Genomic DNA, 20,882 nt, shown 5'->3' with positions numbered 1-20,882 from the left:
TACAAAAGGTATGTGCTCATCTTTTCTTTCAGCCTTTAACAGCTTCACCCTGTTTGCCAGGAACTCTTAATTACCACATTCCTTAGGTTGCAAGCATAGCCATGGAAACAGCATGGTCTCTCTTTGCGAGACCACTGTGCCTCAGTTTCCAACATTTCCCCCTTTTTGTTTTAGTCAAGGTGACTGTGTCTTAGGTTGCCCTCCTCTCAAGAGTCTTCCCCATCATTGACTACCAGCCAAGCTCTTTGACTTGGGGAAATTATTGTAGTGCTTTTCCTAGCACCAGATTATTCACATGTCCCATGGCTGTTACGCTTTGCAATTTTCTTCAAAAACACTGTCCAGCACAGGCAAGAAACATGAGCAACAGAACACATATGATTAGCCCTATTCCTAAAGCTGACAGAAAATGCTGTGATTTCCACCAATTAACTGGGTTAAATTTTGTAATACATGAACTCATATCTGAGAAAATATCCTTATCATTTGCTACATGAATTTGATTATGAGACATCTCTAATATTTTCCTTTGTAATACAATTATTTCCAGAGAGATATTACTTTTATGGCCTAATAAATGATTCTTAATTTTTTCCATACTATATCTGATGAATTATATGCAACTGGAGTTATACAGAAATTACTTTCATTCCAATCACACCTCAACCCCCTTAACAAATTTAAATTATACAATTGATCTCCAATATGTAACACAGCTGATTCCAAATCATTAACTCAATTATTTAACTGCTCATCTATATGCTCTTGACTATGCCACAAATCACTAGCATTTTTTATGTCAATCATGTACATATTGTTGTGTTTGTACTTTCATGTAAAGCTACCACTACCGCAGCAGTAGCAGCAGTTGTAATGATTCCAATCAGTCCCAAAATGCTTATAAAAAGCAGTCCAATAAAGCACCTAGTCCATTTCAAGAATTCTTATGTAGCAGTAATCGACTTTCTGGAGATGACTGCCAAATCCACGTCATTCTCACAGGTATCTAGATGCCTTTTCTTCTTCTGGCCATCACTATTGTTTCTCCACCCTGCAACACACTTTCTGATAGGCATATATACAATGCACCATTTTCATAAAACAATGAGTCATTCTTAATAGTTATCTTACCAGTTATGAAAACAAATGGATCTCTAACACAGGCTTTAAAATGATATGTTTGATTAAGGGTCAAATACTGTCTTGTCTTATTTATATTTTCCAACCATTCATAAGTAGGGGCAATTCCAAGAAATATTTTCCACAAATTATTTTGTAGGTTATGACTGAGTGTGATCAGTCCAAGGGGCTGGTATCTATTTTCCTTTGTAATGTTAACAGTTCCTACCACAATAGAATAAGGAGAGGGCACACAGGCCCAAAGTCCATAGGCAGACACAAGCTGCAAGTTCACAGTTCCAGGATTTGTAAAGTTAATGTGATCTGTGGCAGCAATTGCCACAGGTCTCAGTGAAGTATTTTAACCTCTGGCCATATTTCCACATTTCCCCCTTTTTGTTTTTGTAAAGTAATGAGTACAGCTCGGGTGGTTTTTTGTTGTATTACTGCCCAGAGGGTTTGAATTGTACATCTGTGGGTTCATTCTTCTCAAGAGCAGGAGGGATCTGATGTCACAGTCACTGAAGTAAACATGAAGGATGTTATGGGACATATCTATGTGCTGTTGGCGAGTAACAGGCAGCCGGAACTGCTGGGCTAGGCACCACAAGGTTTGGTACTCATGATGTTCACCTTTTCAGTGGAGCCACTTTTGCCTTTTCTCAGGTTTCAGTGGTAGGGCCCTGGATCTTCACAAAGGCATCTGCATCAACAGTCCTAAAAGGGATATTAGTGGAGTGGGCAGAGACATGACAGACAGTCACCTGTTACTACTAGCAGGTATCCCGGATGTTTTTTCACAATCTGAGGGTGATTTACAACAGTCCATCATTTCTGTCTTGCTTTTAGTATTTGCAATCCACCACTGGATAGGGATGGCAGTCTTTAGAGAGATCAGACACTACTGGGTTAAATCTTTCACTTTTAGCAGGACTTCCCATGCTGCACACAATTGCTTTTTTATATTGTACTTTTGGCCTCTTTCCAGAATTGTGATTAAAATCCAAGGGATACTTGTTTAGAATTTTGTTTTTGCCACAAACTCCACCCAAAGCCAATATTGGTGCTTGCCACATCCAATTCATAGGCTAAGTTAATGTCCACAATTTACTTTCCTTTTATTATTATTTAAAGCAGCTTGCTGGAGGTTTTCCTACTTCCATGAAGGACTTTTCCCAATTAATACATATAATGGTTTTAATATTTGAGTTAAGTGAGGGATGAAAGATTTTCAGTATTCCAACAATATTACAAACTCTATTAACATGAGAAAACTTTGCACTCTATCAGCTATAACAGAGGGCATAGTTTCATCCCACCCAACCAAACAACATTTAGGAATTTAATAGAGCAGCAGGGACTTTGCAGCCTGTCCCAATTGTTTGCCTAGTTCAGGCTCTTTAAGATACTATTGTCTCTGATGTTTCTTTTCATTCTGAAAAAAGGATTACTGGTTAATGTAATGTCATCAGTAGAGTTTTAGCCACAGATTTCTTCTACACAGCCAGATTCTTTGCCACGAGGCCAGGGCAGATGGTTGGTCTATACACACAGCCTTGGGGAGGCACTGCAAAAGTCTATTGTTGACTTTTCTACAGGTAGGAGAATGCAGGCTGGCTTGACTTACCTAAGGAAATACTAAAGAAAGTCTTAGCACATTTTAAAACAAAGTGATAGTGACATAGTTGGATAGCAATATCTGAGACTGCTGCATACTACAACGGTGTTACTTTAATTTACAATAAGAAGTTGTTTCTGTGACACAAACCTTTTTATATTAATTAAAACCATAATTAATTATATTGTACTTTTGTTTAATATTATGTTGAAATATTGTTAAATTTATACATTCTTAAGCACACATATGAACCTTTTACTAACCTTTTACTGTTAACTTTAATTAACAGAGGGTTAAAAAATCCTCTTAATTTTATAACACTTTAATACACCTTCCACTTAACTTACAATATATTAAGTGAACTCAACTATTAATTTAAATTTTCTTTCATGGTAAAAGAGCAAATCTCTTGTAATTAGTTTGAAATAAAAAGCTACTTTTCAGGATTTGATTTTTAGAAAGCAGGTTTGAACATTATGTTTCTTTAAAAGAGATAAGACTTCTTCTTCAACACTGAGGAAATGATGAGATTAAAGCACAAGAAACTATTTTGATAAAACAGAATTTCTTTGTATACTGATTATTCAGGATAGAAACTTTTCATAAACTTTTACCAAAACAGACTAATGACTTGAGAGACTTTGAGAAAGAACAAATTTTTAACTGCATTAGTATACTACTTGATACTAAAGCTTTTAAAACTTTATAGATAGACCCATCAAATTTTATTTAACTTTAACCTATAAAATTTCTTATTCATGAACCTTTTACACTTTCTGTATTTATTTATGTTTAGTCCCACATTTCACCTTTTCCTAGTAATCAATTATTTTATTTTAGGACAAAATTATTTTCTGTTTTCTTAATAATAATAATAATAATAATAACCATTCTATACATTCCACATACATAAGTTACCAGGCAAACTTCTTCAACATATAATTACAATCAACACTAAACAAGCTTGTTAATTAATGAGTTTTCCTTCATTTTAAATACTTAGTAGCATGCAATACCAGAAACAGTCCCGTAGAAGCAAGTTGGCAGGGGGATGCTGGCTGCTGACGTTTTCCTGTTATAAAATTACCTTTTATTATTATTATTAATTCAGGTTTTGTTTAATAATGACTTTTTGGAATTAGCTATTTAAATACCTTAATTTAAGCAATGCTTCATTAAACTTTTTTTTAAGATTTATTTATTTATTTATTTATTTATTTATTTATTTATTTATTTCTCTCCCCTTCCCCCCCCCACCCCGGTTGTCTGTTCTCTGTGTCTATTTGCGTCTTCTTCTTTGTCCACTTCTGTTGTTGTTAGCGACATGGGAATCTGTGTTTCTTTTGTTGCGTCATCTTGTTGTGTCAGCTCTCTGTGTGTGCGGCACCATTCCTGGGCAGGCTGCACTTTCTTTCATGCTGGACGGCTCTCCTTATGGGGCACACTCCTTGCATGTGGGGCTTCCCTATGTGGGGGACACCCTTGCGTGGCACGGCACTCCTTGTGCGCATCAGCACTGCTCATGGGCCAGCTCCACATGGGTCAAGGAGGCCCAGGGTTTGAACCGCAGACCTCCCATGTGGTAGACGGATGCCTTAACCACTGGGCCAAGTCAGCCGCCCATTAAACTTCTTATAATTATTTATAACCATATAGACTATAATTATATTATTTTAGGACAAATTTTACCTTCACAGAACACATTCCCTTACCCAAAGTTACTACAATACCCTTTATAACTTACCACATGCATTCAAGTTTCATTTTGCATATGTTCTTTCTGATTTTATGAAGACCAGCTGTTTTATTTTAGGGCAAAATTCACTTTTTTAAACAAACTTATCAACTTTTAGTTAGCACTTCTACAAAATTTTACCTTTCAAAATATTTATTCAAGTTTTATGTCCTTTATTTTGTGAAGAAAAATACTATTCATTTCAATTTAGGCAAAAACCATTTTTTATGAAAAGACAATACTTCGTTAGTTACGACTTAAAATTATCATTGTAGAGATCCCATTAACATTTAAACTTAAGTATTAATATAAGCATTTATTTAATTTTTGGCTATTTGAATAGAGCTCTTCCAGGAATTTTTATTTATTAATTTATATTACCATCTGGAAGTATCAAAATATACACTGACATTAAACAAACAGACCAACACAAAACAGTTACAACACATTAACAGAAACATATAGTTTAAATTAACTCATAATTCTTACTTTCTTACTTTTTTGGTATAGCTGTTTTTAAGTTCTACATCATATCACATCTTAGATTTTACTGTTTTTAAGATTTTTTCTGGAATCCAGCTTGTGCTCAGAAACATTTTTATTAGATATCAGCAATCAGTTAAGATAACTTGAGCAGCATAAATGTAGTTAAGCTCTTATCTAGCAGTTTAGACAGACCGTTAACACACATTTTTGGATTACTACTCTGTGAGACTATACTGAGACTTGAAGTGCAGGAGTAAACTATTGATTTAAAACCAAAAATTCCTTTTAACACCTTGATAAAAATTTTGTACTGATTTTATTATCTTGGTTAAATAGGCCCAGTCAGAATTAGCATGGAAAGAAAACAGAACACCAATGTTGCCATGGTTTTCTCCTTTTCCAGCAGTTTAATTCTATTAACCCCCACTAGCCCACAACTATATTATTATGTAGACAGCAGGAGGTTTACAGAGTTGCTGCCAGAATAATTTCCTTATCTTAGTTAACACATTAACAGAGAGTTTTCTTACAAGCCTGATTTCACTAACAAGGACTTTATTTAGTATTTTTGCCTGTTTTAAATCTTTCACTAGTTTAAAAGGTATTGGTTCATGATGGAACTCAGCACCTCCCTGAGGATTATTAGCATCTAATGGGGTTGGTCGTGATATAACTGGAAAAGCTGATAAGAATTGCATGGCCTCTGGATCCCCTTGTCGAGATCCTTGCAATAAACAGCGCGTCAAGGGTGTTTGAGGAGAGGAGTGGGGTTGGAAACAACTATCTTTTTAACATGGGGTAAAGTGTGTGCCATATCTGAAAAAATTCCAGGTGCTGAGGTTGGGACAGCCAGAAGTGGCGGCTCATCAGGTGTAGTAGGTTGAACTGGATATAAGCTAGGATAAGGGCCTGGATGAGATATATGGAGATTAATATTTCATTAGAGCAGACAGTTATTTTCTTATCTATAAAAGGATTAATACTAGGATTAGGCATAAAACCAGGAGACTGTCCTCTATCTTTTGGCTCAGAATTTAGTTCTTTCAAATGGCCCTCCATTTTCTATGGGTTTATCTATGAATTTTGAAAATATAGTAATTTCTTCTTTGTCATCTTCCTCTGATTGTAAAGGATCTAAGGTGGCAGCAATTTTCTGGCACAAAATCCACACAGATAAAGGAATGGATTCCCCTCTTTGATGTGCTCTCCGTAAAGCTTTCATTACACATTTCCACTCTTTCAAATTCAAAACATTATGCCCCTGAGGCTGAAACCAACCACAATGCTTTTGTATAAAGCAAACAATTCTATTAATTTACAACTTTTTACAGACACCCCATTAGCTTTCAACAAAGTTTTTAACATTTGTGAATATTCTTCCACATGTCCTGTTTGATTACTCATTACCCTGATGACTTCGTGGAAATGTTACTTACCAAAAAGAAGACTCAAGTCACACTGCTTTGGACATCATTCATGACCCTCGTAGGAATCCTTTCCGTGGTTCCTGATACTGTTTTGATGACTCACTTCTTTGGGCCTCATGTTAGGTGCCATTTGTTGGAGATTTGGGCCTGAAGAGTATTGGGAATGAAAGAACAAGAAAAAGGAGAATGAAAGAAAGAAAGAAAGGAAGAAAGGAAGAGAGAAATCGAGAAAGCGAGAAAGCGAGGAAGAGAGGAAGAGAGGAAGAAAGGAAGAAAGGAAGAAAGGAAGAAAGAAAGAAAGAAAGAAAGAAAGAAAGAAAGAAAGAAAGAAAGAAAGAAAGAAAGAAAGAAAGAAAGAAAGAAAGAAAGAAAGAAAGAAAGAAAGAAGGAGTTGGGATCAGGGGGTCTGTGAGTAGAGACTCATCAGACAACTTTATTGTTCACAAGGGGCTCTATATATACCCCCAGTCTATGTGAGAACAAGCAGCAACATGCAGTTAACTATCAGCATTACTCATAGTCTAAGGAATTAAAAAAAATCTTATCTCAAGGTATAAAGTCTAAGTGTTCTATTTACTACAAAAGGTGTGTGCTCATCTTTTCTTTCAGCCTTTAACAGCTTCATCCTGTTTGCCAGAAACTCTTAATTACCGCATTCCTTAGGTTGCAAGCATAGCCATGGAAACAGCATGGTCTCTTCTTGAAAGACCACTGTGCTTCAGTTTCCAACAGCCATCATTGTACTCAATGACGAAAGGATGAAACCTTTCCCTCTAATATTGGGAACATGACAAGGATGCTCACCATCACCATTGTTATTCAACATTGTACTAGAAGTTATAGCTAGAGCAATTAGACAAGAAAAAAAATTAAAGTCTTCCAAATAGGAAAAGAGGAAGTAAAACTCTCACTATTTGCAAATGACATGATGCAAATGACATGCTCAGAAAATTCTGAAATATCTATAACAAAGCTACTTGAGCTAATAAATGAGTTCAGCAAAATGTCAGGATATAAGATAAACATGCAAAAATCAGAAATGTTTTTGTTCACTAGTACTGTATTGAACAATCTGAGGAGGAAATCAGGGGAAAAAAATTCCATTTACGAAAGCAACAAAAAGACTCAAATACCTAGGAATCAATTTAGCCAAAGAAGTACAGGATCTATATGCAGAAAACTACAAAACAGTGTTAAAAGAAATCAATGAAGACCTAAAAATATGGAAAGACATTCTGTGTTCATGGATTGGAAGACTAAATATCATGAAGGTGTTAGTATTGCAAAGATGTCAATCCTATATAAACTGATTTATAGATTCAATGCAATATCAAACCAATTGCAACAGCCTACTTTACAGATACAGAAAAGGCACTTACCAAATTCCTTTGGAAGGGAAAGTGTACTTGAATAGCCAAAAGCATTCTATAAAAGAAAGTGACATGGGAGGAATTTCACTGCCTTACCTTGAAACATATTACAAAGCTGCTGTGGTCAAAACAGCATGGTACTGGCATAAAGATAGACACCTCAATCAGTGGAATAGAATTGAGAGTCCAGAAATAAACCTTCACCTTTACAGTCAACTGGTTTATTTACTTATTTTATTTTATTTTAGTTATTTATTTCCCTCCCCCCCCCCCCCCCCCCAGTTGTCTGCTCTCTGTTCAACTGGTTTTTGACAAACCTACCAAGTCCATGTTAACAGGACCGGAAAAAGACCCCTATACAAGAATCAACTCAGAATGGATCAAAGACCTAAGTATTAGAGTCAGACCATAAAATTAACAAAAGAAAATGTAGGGAAACATCTTAAAGACCTTATGGTACATTGCGGTTTCTTGGACCTTATACCCAAAGCACACACAACAAAAGAAAATATAGATAAATAGAACCTCCTCAAAATTAAGCACTTTTGCACCTCGCAGCACTTTTTCAAAAGGGTGAAAAGGCAGCTGACTCAATGTCCTAGAAGAGTTTAATATCCATGATTTAGAGGGAAATGTTACAACTCAATAATAAAAAAGACAAATGACCCAATTAAAAAATGGATAAAAGACTTGAGTAGACATTTGTCCAAGGAAGAAATACGAATGACAAAAAAAACACATGAAAAAAACGTTTACTGTCACTCATAATCAAGGAAATGCAAATCAAAACTACAATGAAATATCATTTCACACCCATCAGAGTGACCACTGTTAAAAAGACAGAGAACTACAAATGTTGGAGAGGATGTGGGAGATAGGAACACTTATTCACTATTAGTGGGAATGCAGAACTGTCCACTGTAGAGGACTGTTTGGTAGTTCCTAAAGAAGCTGAATATAGACTTGCCATGTGACCCTGCAATACCACTACTGGGTATATACTCAGAAGAACTGAGAGTAATGACACTAATAGACATCTGCACACCTATGTTCATAGTGGCATTATTCACAATTGCCAAAAGTTGGAAACAATTGAAGTGTCCATCAATGGATGAATAGATAAACAAATTGTGGTATGCTCACACAATGGAATATTACGTAGCTGTAAGAAGAAATGAAGTCATAAAGCATATGACAACATCATGGATGAACCTGGAGGACATTATGTTGAGTGAAGTAAGTAAGACACATAAGGACAAATACTGTATGATTGCATTATTATGAACCAAATACATTGTTTAACATATTGTATGATTCAAAAAAAATTCATAGGTATCCAGTAAATTTAATTGAAAAATGCATGCTTTTATTTAACTATGTTTTATTTTTAGCTTTTAATTGCTTATATTTTCAATTATTAAATGTACAAAATAAAGTTAAGAAAAAAGAAAAAGAAACTATAGGAGAAAGTGATTAATTGTGGCATTTATCAATAAGAGGCCAACAGAAAGGTTAAAAAAAAAAGTTCTATTTGTTCACACCCACAGGAATGGATTTAGATTAGATATGTGTTTTTTTTCTGGAGTCCACTTTTCAAACTTGAATAGATATTTCTCCAAAGAAGATATGCAAATGGACAATAAGCTCATGAAAAAATGCTCAACATCATCTTAGGGGAATTAAGGAATCTTTTTTTAAAAGATTTATTTATTTATTTATTTCTCTCCCCTTCCCCCCCCGCCCCAGTTGTCTTTTCTCTGTGTCATTTGCTGTGTGTTCTTCTTTGTCCACTTCTGTTGTTGTCAGCGGCACGGGCATCTGTGTTTCTTTTTGTTGCGTCATCTTGTGTCAGCTCTCCGTGTGGGCGGTGCCATTCTTAGGCAGGCTGCACTTTCTTTCGTGCTGGGCAGCTCTCCTTATGGGGCACACTCCTTGCGTGTGAGGCTCCCCTACGCGGGGGACACCCCTGCATGGTACAGCACTCCTTGTGTGCATCAGCACTGTGCATGGGCCAGCTCCACATGGGTCAAGGAGGCCCAGGGTTTGAACCGGGACCTCCCATGTTGTAGATGGATGCCCTAACCACTGGGCCAAGTCCGCTTCCCAAGGAATCTTAATTATTAGGGAAATTCAAGTTAAAACCACAATGAGGGGTGTGGATATGGCTCAAGCAGTTGGGCACCTGCCTTCCACACGGGAGTTCCTGGGTTCAGTTCCCAGTGTCTCCTGAAAAAACAAAAACAAATAACAAGTAAAACAAAAGACAAACAAGAAACCAACTCAGGGAAACCAAGGTGGTGCTGGCTTCACACATATGAGTCCCAGGTTCAGTTCCCAACCCCTGATACCTCAAAAAAATAAAAACAAAAAAACCTCACAATGAGATACCACTTCATACCAGCTAGGATGGCTATTATTAAAAAACAACAACAGGCAATTCACAAGTGTTAGAGATAATTGGAACCCTCCTGCGTTGCTAGTGGGAATGTGAAATGGTGCAGCCATTGTAGAAAACAGTTTGGCAGTTTCCAAAAAAGTAAAATATAGATTAACTGTGCGACTTGGGCAATCTCATTTCTAGATATATGCTCAAAATAATTAAAAGTAGGGACTTAAACAGATATTTCCATAGCAGCATTATGAACATGGTAACTGCCAAAAGGTGGAAGCAACCCAAGTATCCATTGACAGATGAATAAAATGTGGTATACACACAATGAAATATTCAGCCATAAAAATGAATGAAGTCCCGGTATATGTGACATGGATGAACACTGAAGACATCATATTGAGTGAAATAAGCCAGACACAAAAGGACAAATAATGTATGATCTCACTTATAAGAAATAATTAATATGCAAATTCAGAGAGTCAGAAACTAAAATGCAAATGACCGGCAGCTGGGGTGGTGATGGGGAATCAGGAGATAATGCTTAATGGGTACAGAAATTTTGTTTGGGGTGATGGGACAGTTTGGTAATGGATGGTGGTGATGGTAGGACAACATTGTGAATGTAGTTAAGACCACTAAATTTTATATTTGAAAGTGGTTAAAATGGAAAATTTTAGGTGGTGTATATGTTACTAGTAATCAAAATTTTAAAAAAACCATAAAACTACAGAACACAAAAAGTGAGCCGTTATGTAAACAATGGACTATAGTTAAAATGATAACAATAGAGATGAAGAGCAGAATGAGAATTGGGCAGGGTAAGAAGGGGAGGGGAGGGCGAGGCACTGGTAGCTTGAGCCAGGGTTCCTCTTGCAGGGAGAGGCAGAATTAACATTGGTGATTCCCTTTGCAGTCTTCAGTCTTTTCTTTTTTTGTCTTTATTTATTTTTTAAATGTTACATTAAAAAAATATGAGGTCCCCATATACCCCCCACCCCCCTCACCCCACTCCTCCCCCCAAAGCAACAATCTCCTCCATCATCATGGGACATTCATTGCATTTGGTGAATACATCTCTGAGCACCGCTGCACCTCATGGTCAATGATCCACATCATAGCCCACACTTCTCTGCTTTGTAATCCTGTGTTCAGCCTTTGGAACCTTGCCCAAGTGAGTCTGGTCCCTTGGCTGCATCTGTTAGGGCAGAACGGGTGAGTGTGAGCAAGCTTTGCTTCCTTCTAAGAAACCCAAGCACCACCTTCCCCGAGGGGCCTCGTTGTAGCCTCATTTGTAGGGGCCTCTCCTTCCTCAGAGTTCCCAACCTTCACTGGCCCAGGTTCAAAATCGCTGTAACTTCCTAGCAGGTCTTTCCAAACTGCCTAAAACCAGCTTCTGCCTGGCTGCTTGGCAAGCTGAATTTATTTTTTCACCCCTTGGTCTCAAAAGCAATGGTTCTAATTTAATCATGCACAAGAATGACTGCAATCTCATAAAAAATGTACATCTTAGACAACCTGAGAAATTTGGCACTGAAAGCATATTTGATATTAAAGAATTATTTTGAAAAATTTTTGGTATGATCTTGGGATTCATATTTTTATAAGGAATCTTATTTTTTAGATACAAACAGCTATTTTGAAATTTACTTCAAAATAATCTGGGGTTGTAGGGGAAATGGGTGCAGGTATAGATGAGAGAAAATTCAACAATTTTTTAAGATGGGAGGTGTGTACCTCAAGTGTCTTATATTAGTCTCTGTACTTCTGCATATGTTCAATACTTTGATAATAAAAAATGAAAAAAAAAGGGGGGGGAGCATTCCCCCCTCACTCTAGGTGTATTTTACAGGCACCCAGGTGACTGGATGCAGGAAGATTTTAGTGTGCTGGAAATTGCTTTAATGTGAACCAGGGAACAGCCTTAGAGTAAGGCCTGGGCCAAGAGAAAACGCATGCTTAATTAGTTTACACTCCTGCCCACCCCCCTTTTGCCAAATAAATGGGAAAAATAATTATCCTCAGTAAGAGAAGGGGGACTGTTTTACTTGGCACTCTTTTTGCCTGGGCCACATCATTTTCTGATTTTATCCATGGGTGTTTATATGGATTTGTCTATCTATTCTCCTTTGAAAGTAGAGTGTTTTTTGAAATTAATTGATGATGGTGGGAATTTTTTTTTCTTTTCTAAAACTATTTTTAAAACTATTTCATATTTACAGTGAAAAGAAGTAGTGTTTTGATTTGCTTAGTGGATCCATTGGAATGTTGTCTGTAGAGCCCTCTGAAGGCCTCCTCAAGAAACTCTTTGGCCAACCCTCAGTCCACTGGAGGAAGTGAATTACTATGAGTAAAAGGCAAAGTGACTCCTCTCGGGTGTGATGGCACCGGTGGGGAGGGGCGGGTTGGAGCAGGGCTGGCCCCCAGGGGCAGGTTTGTCCTCGCCGAGCCCTGTGTTGATACAACAGAGCCAGCTCTGGGCTGGGGAGGTGGAGAAGGAGCCGGGAGGGGCTCTTTGCCGCAGGGAGGCGGCCTGTGAGCTCCAGCAGCCTTGCCGGCCCCACCAGGGTCCCGGCCACTAGCCAGCCACCGCCGGGACGGGCTTCCTGCCCAGGGGACCGCGCCCCCGGAGGACCTCGGCCCCTGAGCCAGGCCAGGGTAAGGAGAGTCTTCATTTGTCCTCTCCCGTCTGCGGTAAACTTCTGTCTTAGGCTTCTTTTATGTGAAACTATTGGCTTATTTATCAAAAAAGGGCAGTATGAAAAATTGTGATTCATTTCTGTGTCAAAAGACAAAAAATATAGGACCCGATTATGCTCTTGAGAGAGGGATCATGTTTTTCATCTAGTTAGTGAAATGGCAAATATTTTTTGAGACTCTATTTTGTGGCTGGTGACAGGGTGAAAAATATGGCCTCATTTATTTCTACCGTCTAGTGGGGAATACAGACATTATTTCAATAAGTACTTGCAAATGATTGATAGTCTGGGAATATATAGGAAGGGGTTTAATTCAGGGGAGGGTGAGGGGGGTCAGGAAAGATATTTCTGAGAAAGGGGATCCTTTCCCTGAGAATGAAAAAATGACAGAGATTAAGGGGGGTGTGGTGGAATGGGGATGGGGGCGTGGAGAGAAAGAGGCTGAAGTTCCAAACCAGGAGAAAGTATGGACAAAGGGCCTGACGTTGGAAGGAGCTGGAGAGAAAGCCAGTGTGGCTGAGAGGGGTGAGAAGAGATGAAACCCATGGAGAAAACCGACCAGACTACGCAGCCCCTTGTTGGCCTGCCAGGACAAGGGTTTTAGACTTTCTCCTGAGGGAAATTTGGATAATGGAAGACCATAAACGGGAGTGGCAGGTCCCCCAGGGCCTAGCAAGTGGTAGATATTTTATGTTACAAAATGAAATGAGGAAAAGAGACCCCTCTGGAGGTGTACTGGTTCTTCCAGATGGTTGACCTGAAGGAAGAACAATTTGGTTTGACAGCTGTCGGGTAATATAAGAGGATCTTTGAAGGGATGATGGGGAGGTATTCGGCAGCCTCAAATGGCTAAGCCCATATCTAGAATGCATTTATCTGTATTGCTGGGAGGCCTCAGATCTTACCTCGGCTTAGTTCCCTCGCCTGCATTTGGAGATGGAAGTTGCTTTGTGATCCGTGGAGTTGGTTGCTCTTCTGCCTGTTTCTCTGATAAACCTGTTTAAACATGGATGTTTTAGTGTATTGTGAGTCTCTGTATCTGCGGTCACCTCCCAGGAGTGTGAGTCTAAGTCATTTTTTCAATGTGTCAGTACATATGTATGTATATTGGAAATGCATTTTACAGGAACCATTTTAGCTGAACTCACGGATTTTTTTTTAATCCTCTCTAGATGAATATTCTTCCATATAGAGGACATATAGATTTATTTCATTCTTGCTGGCTGCACAGGGTCCTGTTATCACAGTTTTTTAAGGAGAGGGTGTGGCATCCCTACTGATGGATATCTGGGTTAGATTATTATTGCATTATTATACAACAATGAAAGAAACATCTTTGTGCATCTATTTCCATACACATCCAGGTTTATCTGGGATAAACTGGAGATGGGAATCTTGGGTCAAACTACGAGTAATATAAAATTTGATAGATATTGACAAATTTCTCCCTGAAAAAGCTGTACGTATGTGTACTTCAATAACCAGTGTATGAAAGTGCCTGTTTCTCATATATTCTTCACCATCTAAGTCTTTAATCATAGTCTTAAAAATCTTTTGCCAGTCCAAAAGGTGGTGAAAAGCGGTACTTGTTTTTGTTCATATTTTTAAAATCAGGAGTGATTTCTGTTGGATTTTAATTTATTAATTTAGCAACTCACTAAGAAAAAAAAAGAACGTAGTCCTAAGGTTTTCCTGTATTTATTACCTTAAATATCTTTCTTTTTTTCTCCTTTAGGTCAAGGCTGAGTCAAGATGGTGTCTGTGTTTCGAAGTGAGGAGATGTGTTTGACACAACTCTTTCTCCAGCCGGAGGCTGCGTATTGCTGTGTAGCTGAGCTTGGAGAGCTGGGCTTGGTTCAGTTCAAAGATGTAGGTACCACATTCATTGGAGAAAATAGCAAGGTGGGGATGGGGGCAGATGGCTCTTTCAAAATAACACTTCGTAGTGAACAAAGTACATTCTTCTAGGAGAGGAGCCCTGAGCTGGACTAGATAGAATTCAGTTCCATGGCTTTTGTCCTTCTGGCAAATATTTGCAATGACATTGGGCGTGTCATTTATAAACATGTTCTCCCTCCCTCCCTCTGTCCTTGACCTCTGTAGGGATGTTTTGTAGCCCTCCTACAATCACAATGGGTTAGAGGTCATTGTATTTTATTTCCCAGGTAATATCTTCAAAGCAATCCCATGTGAACTAGCAAAACTTGTTCTGAGGACAGAAACCTTGTTTTCCTGACTAGTCAGGCTGAGGACAGAGTACCGTGGAGTGCCCAGTTGGTTGTAACACTCAGGCCTGAGTGCTAGGGTGATATTCTAGGGATAGGCTGTTTTGAGTGTGATGTCAGAGTATCATTTCCCAGTGGTGGTTTAGATGATTCTGGCAGCGGTTCTCACCAAGCTCTTGATGAGTTGAACCTAGAAAATTAATCCTCCTTCTTTCCCCCTTTGCCAAGGTCAAGGTCAAAACTAAGCTCCTGCAGGGAGGGATCACGTGTTCATCCTTCGGTCCTAGCACAGGACCTGATATGAGGCAGGGCCTCAGTACTGTGTGTTGGGCTGGGCTTTGGGTCATCCACACAAGGGCGCGGCACTTTCCATGACTGTAATACATTATGTGGAGCTGTGCTCTTTCCAAAAGTGAGGATTTCATAAGCTCGTTTGGAAAGCAAATGCAGCTAAAAACAAGAAACCCTTGGATGCAGGGTGACTTTGTTTCTCTCAGAAATGGGAAGGCCAGAGCTGAGACAATTTGGGAACTGAGAGTAAGAACACCAAAGTGCAGTTTGCATGTAACCCAGCTGTCTTGTGCATATAAGTATCTATTCCCAAGACAACTCCAGCAGCATTTTACAGAATTAAAAAGAAGTAACAAAGTAACCAAAGGGAATATGTGGCCAACTGTTGACACTCAGTGTTCCTGTGTGTCTTTTCCCTAGCTAAATATGAATGTGAACAACTTCCAAAGGAAATTTGTGAATGAAGTCAGAAGGTGTGAATCACTGGAGAGAATTCTCCGTAAGCTCTTTTCCTATTTACTGTCTAATTGTGAACTTGTGGGAGATAGTTTTGCAGGACTTCATTCCCAAATGTGTCTGTTTGTAATATACATTTTTTTAAGGTACGAGGACCAGGGATTGAACCCAGGACCTTATATGTGGGAAGCAGGAGCTCAACTGCTTGAGCTACATCTGCTCCCTATAATTCTTTTTTTTTTTCTTTTTTTCTATAATTCTTTTTGAGATAATCCTGGAGGCAGTGGTTGGGGGAGGTTGGGCATGGGATAGGTCTCAAGGCAATTCAGGCAGTTGAGGTGGTTGAAAGGCACCTGGCATGCTTGATGCCATTTCTTAGGTATAGAGAATCACCTTGGGCTCTCTGGTGGGATTTCGACTCTCAGGTTTTCTGGAAGATGAGATGCAAAATGAGATTGTGATTCAATTGCCTGAGAAGTACCCACCAACCCCTCTTCCACGAGAAATGATTACCCTGGAGGTAAGTTCACTTTGCCGGCCACCCCAGATACTCATGGATGTTTTACCCGGTTGCTGAAGGCACGGAGACAGGTTTATGTGCTAGTCCACTTTTCAGTGTTACTAACACAGGAAAATCCCAATGAGAAGTTCTTAGAATCAGTCCTTCTGATCCAGGACAGAGCTCTTTTCCCAACACGGATCTAGGGAAGCTCTCCCCACTTTGAGGAATTATTCCCTTTGAATGCATAAGATTTTTACAAGCAATGAAGTCTTGTATAGGATGCTGCTGAAATGACTGTATGCCAGCACAGTTGGATGTTTTCTACTTATCTGTCTTGTGGGAAACAGTTGAAGAATTAGATTTACTCAAGATTGAGGCCTTCAGTTGGTTTCTGTAGATCAACAGTGAGAAGATAGTCATTTTCTTTAGGCATGGACATGATGGTGTGTGGGGCGCTCTCCCTTTACTTTCCTTCTCTCTCTGTATGTCCTCTCCATTCTCTCTTTTATGAACACCGAGATGTGTAATGCAACTTGGAGAGAAATTAACCATGGTCCATGCCCTCAAGGTGCTTACAGAGCAGAGCAGCTGATGGTGGGGAGAGGAGTAGAGGTGGAGTGGCAGGAAACAAAATCAGAGAGGTAGGCTGAACCATCTCCTGTAGGCCCTCCTTGGTCTTGATAAAGAATTGGAGGAAGGGCTGGAGAGGTAAGGGGAACTCACTGAGCTGAGCCTTATCTCGGGGTTGGATTTTTTTCCCTTTGAAGATTATATTACTTAAAATTCTTGAAATTTTTGAAGCCATCAGCTGTATAAATCATGATCCTCTAATAGAGATAAGAGACTACTAACTCCTCTGGAAAATATTTTGGGATCTTATCATATTAAAACCTGGGTAGTTTTGGAGAAAACTTTAACCCATTTAGATAGGACCTCCCCAAATCATCTCCAATTTGAGTCTTCTAACAGCAGATCTGAATTCAATATCTCCTCTCTCCCCATCATCCTCTATATCTACCTCAATACCCAGACCTGTTCCTATGGACCTTCAGCTGTCATTCTACTTTATGTTTTCATGCTAATCTTTATTTCTGAATTTTGGCAGAGATTTCTAGGTTCTCTAGTGTTCTTTTTTTTTTTTTTCTTGAGGTTCCGGGGCAAGATATTGAGCCCAGGATCTTGTATGTGGGGAAGCTGGCACTCAACTACTGAGCTACATTGGCTCCCCTGAGTTGGTTTTTTCATTTGTTTGCTGTTTGTTTTGTTTTTAGGAGGTACCAGGGATCAAACTCAGGACCTTGTATAGTGGGAAGCAAGCACTCAACTGCTTAAGTTACATCTGCTCCACTCTAGTTTTCTTTTTAACCATTCCAATCTACTCTGACCACTACTACCAGATAGATTTCTGTAAATAATTTTTATCTTGCCACTTTCACCTCAAGAATGATCCATGGCTCCCTTCTTCCCTATGTCAGGCCCAGCCACCTCCTTGATCATCAAAACCTACCCTCATCCGACCTGAGCTACCTCTTAAGCCCTCCACTCTGGTTGGTCTGGTTCCTTAATTGTTCCCTTTTAGCCCCAGGTTCCTTCCAAACTCCATGCCTTTGCTCCTGCTACATACCTCATGCCTAGAGTGCCTTTCCTATGTCCCACCACTTCTCTAAGTTCTCCTCATACCTCCAGACTCAGCTGAATTCCTTCCAATACAATAAAGTCTTCGACTATGCCAGGGCACACAGATTCCAAGTTTCTTTTAAACTTCTGTTGGACTTATGATTAATATTACATTTTCCTAATTTATCCTTTAATTCAGTGGTTCTTAAATTTTTTGGTTTCAGACCCCTTTATACTCTTAAATATTATTGAGGATGTCAAAGACCTTTTTAAAATGTCAGTTATATTTATTGCTATTTACTGTATTAGAAATTAAAACAAAAATAATGCATTATTTTATTAATCTAAAAATATCAATAGTAAGTCCAATGCTTGGTAACAACTTTTTTTGTTCAGAAGGTACCAAGATTGAACTGAGGACCTCATACATGGGAAGCACGCTCTGAACCACTTGAAATACATTCCCTCCCCACATAACATTTTTAAAATGAAAAATAACTATTTTCTAAGAAAAACTTATGTATGCAAATTTCTTAAAAGATTGGCTTAATAGAAGATAGAAGATCTTCTGCATTGAATCTGTTGGAATATGTTGTTTTCATTGAAGTGAAGGAAGATAATTCAATCTCACATGGATACGTAAACAAGGGAAGAATATTTTAATAGCCTTTTTGAAAAATTGTGGAGTTTCTTCTTTGATATGACATGATACTTGACAAAGGTGTAGTCTGTCTTGATTTTGTTAAATAGGCAACTCGTATTTTTGTTTCCAAATTGAGTTGATTTAATGTTTCAGCTATTACCTTAAAAACCAATTAATCCAACTGAGTTTGGTATTGGCTGTTCACTAGCATACTTTTGTAGTAATAAATAATTCACTATGAGGGACAATCACATATTTGCTAACAGTCTTTCCTTAGCTTACTGAGGAATATTATTGATTTGTTTACTGTAAAGGTGAAATTAAAGCAACATAAAATTATGAGAGTAATATCTGTCTTGCTATTGATCCCTGGGATGGATTGAATGATCTGTTCAAATGTTCTGGAAGTTAACTGAGCATCCCTTCCAAATTCCCAGAGAGGGGGATTCTTCTTCTGGCAAAGAGTACACCAATGGCTTTGGGCCTTGTAATATTTCTAAAAATGTTTTCATAGCAATCCTAGAGGGAATATTAATTCAGAAAAAAAAATTCTACCCTCAAACCCGTCATCTTGGCAAAAACTGCCCTAACACTTTTCTTTCTTTGCAGGCTTTCTTACTATGAAGCTCTATTTTTAATGTATCTATTTTTCCATAATATATATTTCTAGATATTATATTGTTCTCAATATTTCTAACAGCAGCATTTTTTTCATTAGAGAAATTGTAGATTTATAGAAAAGGCATGCATAAAATGCAGAGTTCTCTTACACCCCTTGCTCTAGTGTGGTTCATTGCTACCACCACCACCGTTCATAACCAAAACATTTCCATCAACCCAAACAGAAACCCTGTATATTTCCCCCTTAAATTCCCATTCTTTATCCCCACCCCTGGATTGTTTCAAAATAGTAAGATCACACAATATTTGTCTTTTTTGTGCCTGTCTTATTTCACTCAATGTGATGTCTTCAAGGTATATTCATGTTGTCGCATGTATCAGGACTTCATTCCTTTTTACAACGGAATAATATTCCATTGTGTGTATATACCACATTTTATTTATCTGTTTATTGGCTAGTGGACACTTGGGTTGTGCCCATCTTTTGGAAATTGTGAATATTGCCACTGTGAACATCAGTGTGCAAATACCTGTTCGAGTCTCTGCTTTTAATTCTTTTGGGGGATATACCTAATAGGGAAATTGCTGGGTCAGATATATTCCCATATATTGAACTGATTTTTGTATATGGTATGAGGAAGGGGGCCTCTTTTTCTTTTTTGCAAATGGAGGTTCAGTTTTTCAGCACCATTTGTTGAAGAGACAACTCTTTCCTAATTAAGAAATTTTGTCATCTTGTCAAAAGTCAGTTGACCAGAAGTGTTAGGGTTGATTTCTGAACTCTCAGTTCTGCTGTATTGGCCTTTCTGTCCTTAATGCCAGTACCATACTATTTGTTGAGATCTTCTAGTTTTTCTTGAGTCAATGTTGGTAGTTTGTCCATTTTATCTAGGTTACCTAATTTATTAATATACAGTTGTTCATAATATCTTTTTTTTTTTAAGATTTATTTATTTATTTATTTCTCTCCCCTTCCCCCCACCCCGGTTGTCTGTTCTCTGTGTCTATTTGCTGTGTCTTCTTTGTCTGCTTCTGTTGTTGTGAACAGCACAGGAATCTGTGTTTCTTTTTGTTGCATCATCTTGTTGTGTCAGCTCTCCATGTGTGCGGCACCATTCCTGGGCAGGCTGCACTCTCTTTCGGCTCTCCTTACGGGGCGCACTCCTTGCGCATGGGGCTCCCCTACGCAGGGGACACCCTGTGTGACACAGCACTCCTTGTGTGCATCAGCACTGCACATGGGCCAGCTCCACACAGGTCAAGGAGGCCCGGGGTTTGAACCGCGGACCTCCCATGTGGTAGACGGGCACCCTAACCACTGGACCAAGTCTGCCACCTCCCCTCTTTACTTTAAAGTGAGTCTTTTTTAGACTGCATATAGTTGGGCTGTGCTTTTTTCTCCATTCTACTAATCGCTAACTTTTGAGTGGAGAGTTTAATCTGTTTGCATTTAATTTCAGTATTGTTAAAATAGGACTTCCTTTTGACATTTTTCTATTTAGCCTTTGTAAGTCTTATACTATCTTTATTCCTCAGTTCCATAAAGCCTAGTTTTATAGTTATTTGCTTTTTTGTGAGGTACCATATTGAGTGTTTTCTCATTTCTATGTGGATATATTTTTCATCTATTTTCCTTGTTGTTATCATAAGGTTAAAGTTCAACATCCTAAATATGTAACAGTCA

At 38.5% G+C, this 20,882-nt stretch overlaps 1 protein-coding gene across 5 annotated transcripts in view; it reads left to right on the top strand.

Moving 5' to 3' along the window:
• Nucleotides 1-20,882, top strand: part of ATP6V0A4 (ATPase H+ transporting V0 subunit a4) — a 122,964-nt gene that overhangs the window by 27,299 nt on the left and 74,783 nt on the right. The window contains exons 1-4 of one of the 5 annotated variants that reach the window (XR_009185893.1): nt 12,481-12,802; nt 14,579-14,712; nt 15,780-15,858; nt 16,241-16,335. Coding sequence is in view for 4 of the 5 variants with exons in the window: in XM_058297440.1 (XP_058153423.1) it covers nt 14,596-14,712; nt 15,780-15,858; nt 16,241-16,335 (291 nt within the window). In the remaining variant the exon portion in view is untranslated. Of the gene's footprint in view, nt 1-12,480; nt 12,803-14,578; nt 14,713-15,779; nt 15,859-16,240; nt 16,336-20,882 lie in introns of those variants that run through there. The other 4 variants (XM_058297438.2, XM_004462138.4, XM_058297440.1 and 1 more) reach the window with 4 other exon arrangements.

Source organism: Dasypus novemcinctus, chromosome 5, assembly GCF_030445035.2.
Source record: "Dasypus novemcinctus isolate mDasNov1 chromosome 5, mDasNov1.1.hap2, whole genome shotgun sequence".
NCBI lineage: Eukaryota > Metazoa > Chordata > Mammalia > Cingulata > Dasypodidae > Dasypus > Dasypus novemcinctus.
This window is presented reverse-complemented; position numbering and strand designations above follow the sequence as displayed.